Source organism: Macrobrachium nipponense, chromosome 18 (genome assembly GCF_015104395.2).
Source record: "Macrobrachium nipponense isolate FS-2020 chromosome 18, ASM1510439v2, whole genome shotgun sequence".
NCBI lineage: Eukaryota > Metazoa > Arthropoda > Malacostraca > Decapoda > Palaemonidae > Macrobrachium > Macrobrachium nipponense.
Genome location: NC_087211.1, coordinates 40,269,787 through 40,285,854, shown reverse-complemented (window position 1 = coordinate 40,285,854; position 16,068 = coordinate 40,269,787). Strand labels below are relative to the sequence as shown.

General features: G+C 37.4%; 1 protein-coding gene across 3 annotated transcripts in view; it reads right to left on the bottom strand.

Annotated features, from left to right (window-relative positions):
• Positions 1-27: 27 nt before the first annotated feature.
• The window catches only part of LOC135196998 (protein PHTF2-like), a gene marked incomplete at its 3' end in the record, with an annotated part of 362,229 nt that continues 346,188 nt past the window's right edge, over positions 28-16,068 (bottom strand). For 2 of the 3 annotated variants that reach the window (XM_064223887.1, XM_064223886.1), the window contains 1 exon segment: positions 28-220. In XM_064223887.1, the coding sequence (XP_064079957.1) occupies positions 28-220 (193 nt within the window). 3 annotated transcript variants of the gene reach the window in all.

Below are 16,068 nucleotides of genomic sequence, written 5' to 3'. Positions count from 1 at the left end.
ATAGGATACTACATATTGTGGACAAACCTTAAGTAACACTGAGACTAGCTTTAGTACATTATTGGCCAACATCAGCTCATCCTTTTTCTGGGGCTTCTGCTCCATGTGTAGATACATGTTGATTTGCTCAGTGATCAGGATGGACAGGCTGGAGTATTTCTTATTAATCATGGCACCCAATGTTGTAAATCTAATGAGATAAATCCCAATTGGGAAACACCTGCAAAGGACACATCAATGAATAAATATCTCATAAATAAATAGAATTACATTTTACTTTCATAAGTATTCATAAGTTTAAATAGTGCAAAACATAAGAGAAAGATTCTTAAATGTCATCTGTATTATAATCATATTAAGTCTCAATGTTTGACATTAAGTAAATAGGCATGAAAAGACCAATTATGCATCACACGCGAAGATCTGTTGATTTTTAAATTTACGTCTTTGTATGTTACATACTACTAAGTTCACATTCAATTTGAATTAACTAAACTAAAGACTGCCACTACCTTCACACTTGAAGTTACATTCTCATACACTACAGTGTACCTTCAAGCTCCCAAAATTATAGGAGAAAAATATATGTAGTTTACTCCCATATTTTGTTCAGGATAAAATTGTCTTTAATGGGATGACAGAACTAAGGGCTTTGCAATTCTCACAAAAAATTTTTACATCCTGGAAATATTGCAAGGCAAAACTTAGTTACATCTCCACTGAACTGCACTGACAACCTTCTATAGCAAAAGGTTTTAAGTTAATCAAAAGACACACTTACAGCATGGACATCATGAGTTTACTTTACAAAATAGTAACCAGATTCAATTCTGTGTGCACCGACTTAATTAGGCAAAGTAGAGTGAGGACATTGCATTCTTGGTCACAGGAGTGTTAGGGCCTTATAACAACAGAATAAATTTTTGCTCTCTTGCTCTTAAAAGTTCATCCAATTCAATCCTTAAGAGCTTTATTTAGATATAGCAGGGTTCCTCTTCATTGCCTACTACAGGAGTTACATTATGCAACATCACATATCTAGGAAGGGTTTGCTTTGGCATTGTTTTTATCCCTAAACAATGGAAGAAAAGAGAGACAGGCACTTTGACATTGTTTATATCCCTAAACAACAGAAGAAAAGAGACAAGCGTCCCCCTTTAATAAACCTTAAAAAACAAGGGCTTGACGCTCACTAATACACTTCACCACAGCAAGACCTAATATTAAATGTCTTCAGAGTTCTTGAAGAACACTATCAAAAGGCTCAAAACTGATGTAACATAAAATACAGAAGTGCCACATCCAACTTAAACCCTAAAAATGATAAGAAGATTTCAGGCTTCCAGAACTCAAGACAATACTATAAGAGCAATATCTGGAATAGAAATTGTTCTCGCTTAAGTACTTAAGATGGCAGATATCTAGAGATATGGGAGAACCTTACAGACTTAGGGATTTCCAGTCATTATTGAAAAGCCTTTAGCACATAAGAGATCGTTGACAGTCTCCATGTGGTAAGATGAAGTACATGGAGGTTTAAATTTAATCTTCTCAAATGAGACTAACTGGGATCTTTCCAGAAAGGCAAAAAGTGAGTAACATCTACTGCCCAAAGAGGTATCTTGGAAAACCATTGCCTTTGAGGCAACCAAGGAGCTGTCAACATAAGGAGTTGTCTGAGGCTCTCAACTTTAGTACTTTCCTTAAAACTGCAAATGGAGGAAAAGTGTAAAGTACTAGATTCAACTGCTCTTGAGGAAAAGCCACGACTTTCAGTACTAAGGATCCTGGCATGGAGAGCGCTGGGAGTTCTGCATTTTGGGCAGTAGTGAATTGCTTAATGACCAGGGCTCCCCAATTATTCTACAGCTCCTGACAGACATAATGAAAAGGCATTCTAATATAAGAACTTCCCTTTGCCTGTTTAGTTGGTCTGCAATAACATTGTTTCTCCCTGGAACATATGTAGTAGAAGAATGATGTTCCTGGATTCTGCCCAAAAGAGAAGTTTCTCCACTAGCATGAAAAACACTCTTTTGTGCCCCCTTGCCTTCTTATGAAAGAAATATAAGTTGAATTGCTGGTGTAAACTGCAGTTTTCCTGACTGACTATATATTCCACTTATATAAGATCCAAACTGCCAAAGCTCTAAGTTGTTTGAATGAATCTTACTTTCCTCTACATTCCAACTGCCTGACATTTCTATGTTTCTTAGAATGGCTCCAAAACCTCACACAGACACCTGAGGACAATAAAATGAGTAGGCTTCTGAGTTCTAAATAGAAGCAGATCCATCAGCAGTCTTGATCAATCACCCCACCAATGAGAAATATCCAAAAAATACAAAGGAATTACAACTGGAGTCAAATCCAAAAGACGAGTCCTGTCACAAGTTTCCAAGGGAAAAACTGAATTGGTATCCTTCTCAGACAGGCCATTACTAACTTCTCTTGAAGGGGATATGTAACCCAAAAAATTGGCCATTTCTTGTTCTAAGGCTTCTAAGGGTTCTAAGGGACAAAATTCTCTCAGTAGACAGTAAGTTGTCTACCTATATTTCTATCATAAAATCCCCCCCCTAAAAAAAAAAAGAGTCAATCTTCATCCCCAAATAAACAACTAAATAATTTAGAAGGAGCACATATACTTATCAACATAGATCAGAATGTCCAGCACTGAAGCCAGATGCAGAAGACAATCCTTCACCATCAAGACTGCCTGAAACAAATTGGGAAGAACTAACCAGTCATCCAAGTACATATTGTTTTGAGAACCTGGATTCCTAGCAGATAACTCATTACACTAATGATGCCAAAACATAAGTGAATACCTGTAGCACCACGCTCAGACCAAAACACGGCTTGAATTAAAAGACCTTCCCTTTGAAGACAAAGCATAGATACTTCCTTGACTAGGGTTGGATTGGGACAATGACTCCTGTATATCATCCAATTGTCCTTCTGGATGGCTGCTAGGAATGAACTGGATGGTTCCAACAAAAAGGTAGTCAGATGAATGAACTATGGAATTGATAATGGAAACATCTAATACCACTGGTTTCCGGCCCTCCCAGACTTTAGAAACAAGAAAAACATGGTTGTAAAACCACCATGACTTGTCTAAAACTGTCTTAACTGCTTCCTTGTGTAACATCTAGTACGTAATCCTCTCCTACAAAACTCTGAACTTCTCTTCATGATGGAGGTACACAGGCAAGAACATCATGGATGCTGATGGGTGGAAGTGCAACAAAAGGTACATTGTATCCCTCCCTGAGAACCTTCACCAACCAAGAATCTGCTATAAGCTTTGCTAGACAATCCAAAAACTCTGTAGGCAGCCTCCTACTGGACCTTGAAAACGCAAAACATAGTTACAGTTGCCTTTAAGATCCTTTCTCTCTGAATGAGAGCCTAGATCACCTTAAAAGGGCTTAACAGAAGTGGTACAATTCAAGGGTATTTTCAGTTCATATTCCATGTGGATCTCTGGTGTGAGGCCAACTGTAAGCACAGCACAACTGAAAGAATACTTCAAAGATTGTGCTAAGAAATCCTACTCTCCTGATAGAAAACATCTTCAACAGTTCTGGGTAAGGGGATGATGATGAGATGTATCAAAAATAGCTACAGCTACTTTATAAGATTAATATGAATAGAACTGTTCCCATTCTTTTAAACTAAGTTCCTCTGAACATCTGAAATAACTCTATCAAGACCAGGTAAATACTCCAATGCCTCATCAAGAGCAGTCACCTCTTCAAGACTAACTTTTTTTAGTTTTCTTTAGAAACATATGATACTTTTCATGATAAAATTAATTCTTTGGATATTTATCTACTGTTAAATTAGCTTCATCTTCATGTCGTTTGGTGCGATCACCATTTAAAATAAAAAAACAAAATACTCTTGGCTAACTAGCAAGGACTGTCACTTAAGTTATCTGTTTTCCCACCAGATAGTATTAGAATGTTTACGTTCTTTGTCATATTTCTTCATGACCACCCACAAAGATGCTGGGAAGCTATGTGGGTTTCCACTTTGACAGTATCATGAAAATTATCATTAATTTGGGATGAATCTTACCTACTGTTAAAGTTACCTGAGTACAAGACTAAATAAGGAGGTGGGCTATTACATTCAGAAGAAACTGGGTTCAGGCAAGCAAAATAAAAGCTTTTTTTAAAAAAGGAGAAAAAGCTTCTTAACATTCCTGCTTGATGTGGGATCCCCACTGGTAAGTACTGTCACCAGATGTTGGAATCACAACAGGGTGTAAGGTCCTCGTAGCGAGGCTTGTCTGAGGAGCATTACAAGGAAAAAAGGACTATCTCTTAGAGCACTAGTGACTCCTGTGCCTGGAATGAAAGCCCATAACCTTTAGTCCAAAAGAAAAGACAACTATCAACATTATATAAGAAAATAAGCCTCTGTACACCAAAAGTGTACCTTCAAGCTTCCAAAATTCAATAAATGGATTTCTATCAACTAATGATAAGACAGAAAGCAAGGCTACTAGTATTATATTTAGTTCAGGAGAAAGAGTCCCCACTGCAATGAAAGGACTAAGGGCTTAATACCTCACGTTAAAGTTGAACATTCACAAATAATGAGGCAGAAACAGTTATGACTCCCCTAAGCTGCAAGAAAACCTTCTCTAAAAGGTTTTAAAGGAAATAAAAGAAATACAGAAATCATGGTGATTATTTCTAATAGGGTAAAAACTCAGGAATCAAGTCTGTACAGACTTTACCCATCTTGGACATAAGAGTGTTTGGCCTTCTAACCCCACAAATAAATTAATAACTTCTCTTACAGGTTATGTCTGGCCAGGAAAACCCTTGAGTGAGTTCCTATTACCCTCGAGGTCTCTAAACTAAGGTATAAGACAGCCATTATTCTATTACTACATATCTAATTAGTTAGATTAAGTGCTGTCACAAATCTGGATAGGGCTTTCAATTCTAAATCTTTTCTGTAAGCAAAGAAAGAAGAGAAGTTGTCAACTAGAGCAAAGCCAAAGAATAAGAAAAGGCTTGAAACTCACTAGTATAAACTCTTAACCCTTTCCAATCCTCCTCCTCTGAGCCCAGTCCGGTGGCTCCTCCGGTCCAGGTCGGTCAGACAGAGATGGTAGTGCTTAAAAGATGTTTACAACTACAGAAATATTCGTAAAAATGAGTGTAATTTCTCTTGCTGTCATCTTTTTCATATGAATCATATAGGGTTGAAAAGCTGATAAAATGCACTCATCTTTATGTACACTGATTATGATCAGACAATTTTTTCTTCAATGAAAACTTTAAGAACAATACCAAAATATATTTATTGGAAGAAAAATTTATCAGTGCAATTTTTTTTACCAAACCAAGAATCAACAAAATTCTTCCTCTTTATTATTTTAAATGGTCTACTATTATAAATGAGACATTTATAAATGTTATGGTCAAATATATTTAAAAATCTTTTAAAAGTAACATAAGAAAAAGCAATTTTCATTGTATCATTTTAACTTGCCATTTAAGGTACAGATTTAAGACATTTTACATCACGGCTAATATGATACTTAATTCTTACGACTATCTGTAATGTTTTTCATATTTCAATCGTGATTAAATTTTCTGTTCATTTATATTACCATCAGTATTTTATTAAAATGTATTATTCTTCCTCACTGTTTTTCTTTTTTGCTCAGAAAATGAGAATTGAACTCCATCCATGCATATATATATACATATATATATACATATATATACCATATATAAATATATAATGTAGTACATATATATATATATATATATATATATATATATATATATATATATATACATACACATTAGTACTTTGTTTGTTGACAAATGCTCGTACTTTGAACTGACTGATTATCTAGTTTATACTTGTATTCGACGGCTTACTGGAAGCGCTTCAGTGCGGCATAACGATAAGAAAACAATGAGTATGGAAACGAGGGCTCAGTTGTGTCGCAGAATGACTGCTACCACAAGAAAAGGCCAGGAGGAGATTGCTGGATGAAGCCAAATCCCAGCCTAACCAACCAACCAAGGCCACCAAAACAATCAGTTCATTTATTTAGTGTTATTTGGAGTTTTTTAGGGGGTAAATTTATACAAAAATATAGAATGTTCAAGTAGAGAAACCATAGGAAACGGAGGTTAGATTCACAGAAGGAATAACTTTGCCTAAATGGAGTAATGACAGATTGTACTGAGGGCATTGTAAACATGCCTATAGTATCGGGAAATCCTTCTTCACTGGGCACGCTATACATGCCCCAGGATTGGAAAGGGTTGATAGTTCTAATCTGGAAATAAAGATAGCCACTTCTTTATTGCCTACCAAAGTAGTTAAATTAGGCACTGCAATAAAACTGGGAAGGGCTTCTTCTATATCTTTTCTCTAAGCAATGAAAGAAAAGGGAGAGGTTGCATCTAGAACAAAGCTCACAAACATGAAAGGGCTTGAGGCAACAAGAGCTAAAAGAAAAGTGTCTTCAAAGTTCTTGAGTGATGTTTTATCAAAGGGCTTCAATGTAGTTAACATCTTTTGTATTACATCTAAATTTCCTCCTAGAAACATGATTGTAAGATGAAATTTCCAGCACAACAGATTGAAAACTTCTTCAAACTTTAAATCACAAGCAAAATTCTAGTCAGCATGATGCAGAACTAAAAGCAATGTAAAGTGGTGTTGTTGATGGCTGTGACATAAACTGTTTTGTGTACCAGAGATACTGGTAGAGCTTAAAATAAGATACCTAGTGGATCGGGTGCTGGATATCACTCAAGGCAAGCACCAAGATAAAAAAAAAACTAGGCACTGTTATTAATACACAAGCCTAACAGTGGAGAGCCTTTTAGATTTAGGGATTGTTTCCTTGGGCATCTAGAAATTCCATAGTTCTTAACAGACAATTAACAATCTCCACATGGTGGGATGAAGATGTAGAGGCTTATTGGAATCTTCTCGAATAAGAATGTCTGAAAAGATCCTTCCAGAATGGAACACAATGAGGAGCATCTACCACTAGGAAATAAAAATAAGGGAACCATTGGCTTGGGGGATCACAAATCCACTATCAAAATCATCCATGTGATGGCAAAGTTCACAACTTGTTGAATATTTCCTCAAAACAGCAAACTGAGGAAAAGCATATAAGTCTAGATTCAACCATTCTTGAAGGAAGACATAAACTGCCCATGCTTGAGAATCCTATAATGGAGGGGAGTAAACAAGTTGTGTTGTGTCTTAGGCAGTCATGAACAGATGGATCTTTGGGTATCCCTAAAGGTCCCACTACTTCTGGCAAACCTGAGGATGAGAAGACAACTGACTGGAAACCTTGCCCTTTTCTCCTGGGATGGTCTTCAAACAGTTTTTACTAGGAAAAAACGAGGTACTGGAATGACTTTGCTATGCTCTGTCCAAAGGATAAGGTAGTTCTTGTTAGTCTGAGCAAACCTCTTGATTTGTGTGTTCATGCCATCATATCTAAGACTCAGAACTTGCTCAGGCTACTCTAAACTGCTATGGGCTGTAGGATGTTCACACTTCCACTTCCTGACATCAGATGTTTCTCAGAATGGCTTCTAAATCTGCCTTTGAGACATCTGAGGACAGTGTAAAGGTTCTTGAGGTCTGCAAGCCAACTACAGTTCTCAAAAATTGGTTAGTTATTTATCCATCTCTCTCTTGCTTGAAGGCCTCATTGCATAACTGTTCAATCTACCCTTCCAAACTCTGTCCAGTCTACCCTTCCAAACTCCTGTGTGTGAAGAGTGTGGAGAGAAGGATATCAGGAAGTTGATAAGGGTAAATTATAACAAAAAGAACAAATTATCCTTCCCTGAGGATTATCACCACCAAATGTTCTGCTTGATACTTTGCCAGACACTGAAAATCTGCACAAGGCCTTTTGAGGATCCACACAACCTACTGATCTTGGATTTCAAAACTTCAGTTATGGTTACATGTGTAATTTTTTCACTTAGAATGTGAGCCAGAACCTTACAGAAGCAGAACTCGAGAGTAAATTGGGAAATTCTATATGGAACTTTTGTGCAAAAAAGGTTGTAGGGGCAAGACCCTAAAGAGAAGACTTCAAAGGTAGTGCTAAGAATTTCTAGTCTCCTGATTTGAGACATCTTAGGTGATGGCCTTAAACACTTAAGGGTTAAGTAGACATGATGGGTCACTGTCAAAAACCGCCACTAATGTTTGAGCTGGGCTATCTAATATAATTTACAAAACTGTTTTTGTTACTAAAAACTGATTTGTAAAAGGAATAAGACATTCTCCAGGTAGCCTTGGAAGTAAGTTTACAAAGAGAGGTTATAACTCTGATGCATCATAGAGAAACTGTGCCTCTTCAGGACTAATATTTACAATTATCTTATAGTATGTATAGAGTACGTATATACATACTTTTATATACATACATATTTGCACATGGATTAAAAAACATTACACATATGCACTTGTATATACGTACATACATATAGTGGTACCTTGTTTGTTTAATGTTTATGTCGAACATTCCGTTTTTTTAAAGACATTTTCAATAAAATTTTGTACCATTTGTCAAATAAATCCTCATACTTCAAACTGACCTATTACCTTGTTTATACAGTGAACCCCCCATATTCACGGACTCCAGATTCATGGACTCACATATTCGCAGACTCCTCTACGGGCGTTATTTGCAGGAAATTCACCTATTCTTGGTATTTTTCTATGAAAAATATCCACAACTTACTATATTTTCTTATCAATTCCATCATAAAATGCATTTTTTTTTATAAAACTATAAAAAACCAGATATAACCATTTTCAGAGTCTAGTATGTATCCCCCCCCCCTTGCCATATGGGGTTCCACTGTATGTACTTGTATTCAACAGCCTACTGCATTCTACAAGAAAAACTGAATTAACATCTTTTTTTCTTTAAAATACATAGTTTAATGATAACATTATTCAACAAAATTAAAGAATAAAGCATTTCAATATAAAATTTAGCTTAAAAGATGTACAAAATCATACGTCACACGTAGCTGACTTGAGACTGAACGGGGGAGAGTTGATACTGCGAGGAGAAGAGAGAGTACAAATATTACTGTATGGATGTAAAAGTAATAACAATTCACATACAAAAACGTAATTTCACAATAAATTTAACATTATGATAAAATGTGAAAACAATCAAATGCAATACAGTGGACCCCCGTATTCGCGCTCTCCAGATTTGCGGACTCACACATTCGCGGATTTCTCTCGGGAACGTTTCCCCGCATTATTCCATGAGAAATATCCAGAAATTATTGTTTTTTTATATAAATTTCATCATAAAATGCACTTTTTGTGATAACTAATAAAAAACCAGATATAAAAATTTTTTGTGGGTTTTTCTTGAGTTTTAACTAACAAATAGGAGGTTTTAAGCATTTTCACAGGGGTTCCAACTATTCGCGGGTTCTAACTATTCACGGGGGGTCTGGTACGCATCCCCTGCAAATACGGGGGGACCACTGTACAGTAACAATAAAAAAAAAAAGTTTTAGCCGAGCCAATGTTCGGTGCGCCGAATGAGACGGTATAGTTTAATGATATCCATATTAAACAAAACATTAATTGAAAGATTAAAGCTATTCACAATAAAATTTAGCATAAAGATTATCAAAACCATAAGTCACCGCAGTGATGCACAGCTAACTTGAGATAGAGGGAGGGAGCATCTATATTTTTGAGGAATAATAAATGAATGATTTTAAGTTAACAGGCATCATGATATCATGATATTGTTGAGAGAAGGAGAAGAGGCAGTAAAATCTTTACTATATGTATACACAAAAGCAGTCACGCCAATTCCCACAATATATTTAACATTATGATAAAACACAAAAAGAATCATATGCAATACAGTAATAGAAAAATGAAATAAGTCTTGCTTGAGCCAATGTTCAGTGCTCTGAGTGAGACAATAGAGAAGAGAGGGAAAAGAATGGGGGTTATGGGAGGGGAGACAGGTCTGCTTCCCACTGACTTACCAGCTGGGCTGGGATGATTATTCACCTATTTTTTCACTTACACTTGATTTGCCCAAATCACTTCTTTTTGCAGCAGTAAAATACCTATCAAGTGACAATGCCTTTTTACTACTTTTTAGCACTGTAAAAGTAGCTCAGCTCCATAATAAACACACTGCCCTGCATTAAGCTTCTATATGCTTTCGATTTCTTGTTGAAACGACTTCCTTGTGTAAAGTTATTTAATTTCTTATTCCTTCTCTAACTTGCATTCTTTACTTATTACTTATTTATTTGCAAAATCCTCATGTTTGCTAACAGTAAGCTGATGTATTGTGACATAATTAATCTCTTTCTGCAACTTAAGATTCAAGTTTAAACACGTCAACAATCATACATGCTGATCTCTCTCTCTCTCTCTCTCTCTCTCTCTCTCTCTCTCTCTCTCTCTCTCTCTCTCTCTCTCTCTCTCTCTTTGTAATATGTGAATAAAATTGATTTTGTTATCATTTTGTTATCAACCTTTCCCTACTGCGACCATTTCAGTTTCCTCAAAGGGTTCCTATCTCTCCTCCCTCCATCCCAGGTGGCCATGCACCATTTTCACCGAACAGTACGTAAATCGAACACAGAAACAAATTTTCTGAAAACTTTTACTTCATATAACATACTGTTTTATTACTTTGCCCACTTACTTTAACTTTTGAACACATTAATTAAACAAAGATTGAAAAGGGGATGTTTTGGGTTGGCTGGAACAAATTATCCTGATTCCCTTTATTTTTTAAGGGGATATTTGTTTCATATTTCGAACAAATTGCATTTTGACCAGGCTTCTGGAAAGGTAAGTTCGAAGTCTGAGGTACTACTGTATATGTATATATAAATACATACATAAAATAAGATAATTACAAATAAGTATTACATTTTTAGTAGTCGAGCTGTAGTGCTAGAACAAAATGCAGAATTAAAAGTTACTTTCACCTCACAATTAGGCCAAATTAAACTACCTATAGAGGAGGCTTCACTTCCTTGGTTAAGAACTAGCAACTTGCAAGTTGAACAGAGGAAGGTTAAACCACATATATCATAAAGTCCTAACCCAGCTCTAAGCAGATTAAAAAAAAAAAACGAAAAGACGCAGTATCATCCGAGAACCAGCACAAAGGGAACACTTCTAAGATTGCCTCTGAAGATTAGATTAAGCCAGCAACATGATGGCACATTATCTAATTTGGTTGATTCCTGAAAGCTCACTTGACGACACAGTTGCGAGCACAAAAACAGTTTATGTTAGGAGAAGAGCTATTAAATAGTGAACAGAATGTACACATACTTAGCATCATATTTTATTAAAAATAGAGTAAAATTATAGTAATTCTCTTATGACTATTCATGCCAGTTTCCAAAGGCTCTACTTTAATGAGAACGTACACTTACCATAATCAGTTAACTAACTTCTTACTCATTACAACAGAAGCAGAGGTGGAAGAAAACTAAGGAACCTCAGTTAACGTATTCATATTCGGCAAAAGGAAGTGAAGACAGAACAAACAGAGGTTTGCACTGATTAAATATTAAAGAAGAATCAAACAAGAAATGGCTGAAATTCCTTATGTCCAAACGGAGGAACTGAGGTGGAGGAGGTGAAACATGGCCAGAATATCAGTACTGACGACACTATATGCTGGGTGAAAATACCAGATGGATGAACAAGTATTTAGGTGGAGAAGGGAGAGAATTCCTGTAAGATGTCACCATGTAACCTTAAAGGGACCGTCCGCTATGGCGGATGACATGTCAACTTGAAAAAATAAAAAATAGAGTTATTACTTGTACCTATGCAGAAACATGCCGTGCATGCTTTCCAGAAGTTTCAGCCAATTATTTTCACAAATAATGAAGATATAGCAGTTTTTAAATGATGACGTCATCGTAACTGCGTCGTCTGTATGACTTGAGTTTGACATAATCGTTTTTTGCATGTTTATTTTTGCATATATACAGCGATTTTTTAAGATTTTTTTATTTTTTCGAAATTTTTCTCATACATCTGGTAGCATGAGGTAGTGTGACACTGGCGAGAAGCGAGCTGCTCAGAGCGGTTATTTATAGGCGAGACTCGGAGAATGACTCAGTTACGCCACAGACGTCAAAGCGGTTACATGCACGTAGGCACTTGCGTTTGGTTACTAGCTATTTACGTTGTTTTTATAACTTCTTAGTGAACTTATAGCAATGCCGAAGTTACCTAAGATCAAGAAGGCTACTCAGCAACTATGGCTAGCAAAATTAGCCAAGGCCAGGAGTGTGCTGAAAGAAAAACACGAAAATTAATTGTTTTCAGCTGCCCTAATTGTCTCATGTTTCGCCGTCAACATCATTATCTGGTGTCATGCTGAGGGTATTAACACCACTTTTAGGGTAGGAGCCCACGATCCCTTGATGTAGAAATCAACAATAAAAGTACAAATAAAGTAATTATAATAATGTTGTTTTGACTTTTATAAAAAAAAAAAAAAAAATTTAAGCGAAAATTCATAGCAAATCTTTGGGAGCTCATAACTCAAAACATACTTATGCGCATGTCGGTAACCATTACTCGTTATTTATTATCCAATTTTAGAGAGAAAGTATCATTGGAAAGAGAATAAAAATCCCATAATTCTGTGTGACAGAATTTTTATTTCTTTTTTTTTTTTTTAGAATTTTTTGAGTGTCTAACTAAAAAAAAAAAAAAAAAAATTCATAAAAAATAAACAAATTAAAAAATCAAAATTCTGCCGCACAGAATTGTTCTGTATATAAAGAAGTTTTTATGGTATGATTTTCAATACAACTGATGTCATATTAGCAGAGTAAACTCTACCATTTTTTTTTTTTAAATCATGATTTTTGCTAATAAAACAAAAAGTTTTTGATCAAATGACTTGAAATTTTTATATGATGAAGGTATTATATATATCTAAAACATATATGAAAATTATGTATTTTGCGTAATAACTAAAAAAAATAGACATCATAGCGGACGGTTCCCTTAACGACAGTCAAGTGTTGTCTCCACAGACTGACGTCATCACATAACAGTGACGACAGTCAGACAGACTGCACAACAATTAACACTTTCCTATCTGTATAGTTTGAGCACTGAGCCTGTAATGGGAAAAATATTCCTTTAATTATTAGTGATTTATTTAAGAACTGATTCATCCTCCTCCTCTAATATCTTTACACTGCTGTTGTAAAAGTGATTGGAATTGTGAAATGTTTTCATTTTTGTTGTGAACGTCGAGTGCGTAGCAGTGTAGCCAGTCCCTTGTTTTGGTTTTTTTCTTCCGCTCTGAGTATGGGAACGCTGCCTTGAATCTTTCGTCTGCATTCTGGTAACACTAAAAGACCATGTAAGGATCACGAATGCTTTCATAAGAGGAAAACATCAACCGGTCCATCCTTCATTTTGGCTATTTCACCAAGTTATTAATACAATTGATTATCTATTCCTTGCAAGGTACGCTGTTAGTCGTAATATTACCATTGGTTCATTAGTTGGAACAGGTCACTATCATGAAAGAACAGTAGCAGACGAGGATTCAAGTGTAGTTACATGCCCAGTCAAACATGATTGCAACCCCTTAACTTGGAAAATTTTCATTGTCGTGAAAGATGCTTCACGTTCGTTGGTTGTCTTGAGATTTTGCTGTGTTAGTTTGAGTTGTAACTTAGCGTTTGACAGGGTTGTAAAACGTTAAAAAAGTAGTTATAAGTGTTTTGTTTGTATAAAGTTTTTGCAAATACCAGTGCCAAAGGGTACCACAAAATGGCTGTCCTACAGGGCATCTTGGGGTTACCCCTACTTCTCTCATGGAAATTTCCACTGCCGATCATGATCTTAGGCTAGGCTATACAGTAATTTAAGAAGGCCTACCCTAGACTAATCCTGTTTGAATGAGGAATTATGAATATTTTTGATAAATATAGTTAGGCTATATGTATATAAATTCATGGAAAACTTGATTACATAGGACTTAGCCTGTACCCTCATTAAACTAACCTAACTTTGTGGCCTATTGTAACCTAGTCAAAAATCAACCATGTAAACTTTACATAAGCTATCCTTAACGATTTCTGAAGAGGCCTAGGCTAGACTATATCCTGTTAAAAGGCACCTTAGCCTAATTTTACCTCATTTTAGTTTTAAGTTTTTCTCAGGAATCTTTCTGGTAGCCAAAAGCACTTTCACAGCCTCAGAAATGAAGCCTTACGACGCAAGGAATTGTTGTCCTGCAAACAGGCTGTCAGAGAATCGTTTGCACACTACTTCGCACGCCTCAAGGATCTCACTGATGAAGAGGACTTATGCACTGGCAACCCCACCTCCTGCACTGAACGGAAATTGCAGATGGTAATTTTGATGGGTGTGAGAGGCGAAGAGTTAATACAACGCCTTATCCCCCTCCAACCCTCATCTACCCTTGCAGAGTTCGTGACATGCTGCTGCTCCTACGAATCTACACATGCGACTGCATCAGCCATTGCATCTTCCCCTAGCCAGGTCAACGCAGTATCTACATACAAGAAGAACCAGCGTCTACAGAAGAGGACTTCTCATCGATCTCCTGACCAACATTCTCACCAGTCCCCTAACAGTGACCCTTGTCAATATTGCTCTCGCAAACACTGTTACAGACAATGCCCAGCCACGGGTGTATCGTGCAATAACTGCAGACGCACGGGTCATTGGCTCCGCACTCAGAAATGCCCTGCTAAGGAAGCTCAGTGCAAGACCTGCCAGAAACAGGGACATTTTGAGAAGATGTGCAGGTCTACCAAGAAAAGTCACACTGGGAATACAGCTTCACCTCCTCCTACTAAGTCAAATCCCAGCTGCCGTTTCATGGGTGATAACTTGGGTAGCGAGTCCCCCACACCAGTCACTGTCTCTCTGTCATTTGGCGATATATCATCACATCTCCAGCTAATCCCCGATACAGGAGCAAACATCACAGTGATTGGCTCCATACATTTGGATGCAGTCCGCATACCTCGGACAATGCTTGAACCTCCACCCATGACAGATGTCGTGACAGCAGATGGATCCCCCATGACACTGGCTGTAGGATACTTCCAGGCAACCCTTCATCTTGGCAACAAGTCTTGCTCAGCAACCATACATGTTCATGAGGATATCCAGACTCCCCTCCTCTACCGTGAACATTGCCGAACCCTCGCCATAGTGTCACCAGAATTCCCGAAGCCCATCCTCAAAGTAACACATGTCAACAGATGCGCTCAGTTTCCTGCCTCCGCCATGACGTCACCCTCAGCTATTAAGGACTATTTTCTTCTGCACTTCAGCGACGTCCTCATATCCAAGAAGGATCTACAAACCCAGCCACTAAAGAAAATGGCAGGCCCTCCAATGAGGATTCACCTGAAAGCTGGTGCTACACCATTTGTTGTACATACACCCCGGCCCATTCCGTTTGCTCTCAGAGATCAAGTGAAGGTAGAACTTGATTCCTTGGTGCAACAAGGAATCATCAGACCAGCAGGCGACGAACCCTCTGAATGGTGCCATCCCATGGTCTTGGTACCCAAGGACAGAGGTGTGCGCATCACTGTGGATCATACCCATCTATATTCTCAGGTAGCCCGCCCTACACACCCTTCACCTACGGCCCATGATGCCGTCTGCAACATCTCTCCTACTGCGAAGTACTTCACCACAGCAGATGCCCGGCATGACTATTGGCAAATGGAGTTGGCAGAAGAGGACCGCCACCTGACTACATTCATAACTCCGTATGGAAGATTCCAGCACTGTCGCTGCCTGATGGAATTTTCAGCAACAGGTGATGCATACTGCCTCCGTGGAGATATGGCACTACAAGGTGTTCCCAACTGTGTGAAGGTTGTAGATGACAACCTCCTTTCCGACGAGGATCTCCCTTCCCATCTACAACATGTGCACCAAATGCTGACCAGATGCTGTTCAATATGGCATCACCCTCACAGGGAGAAATTCACT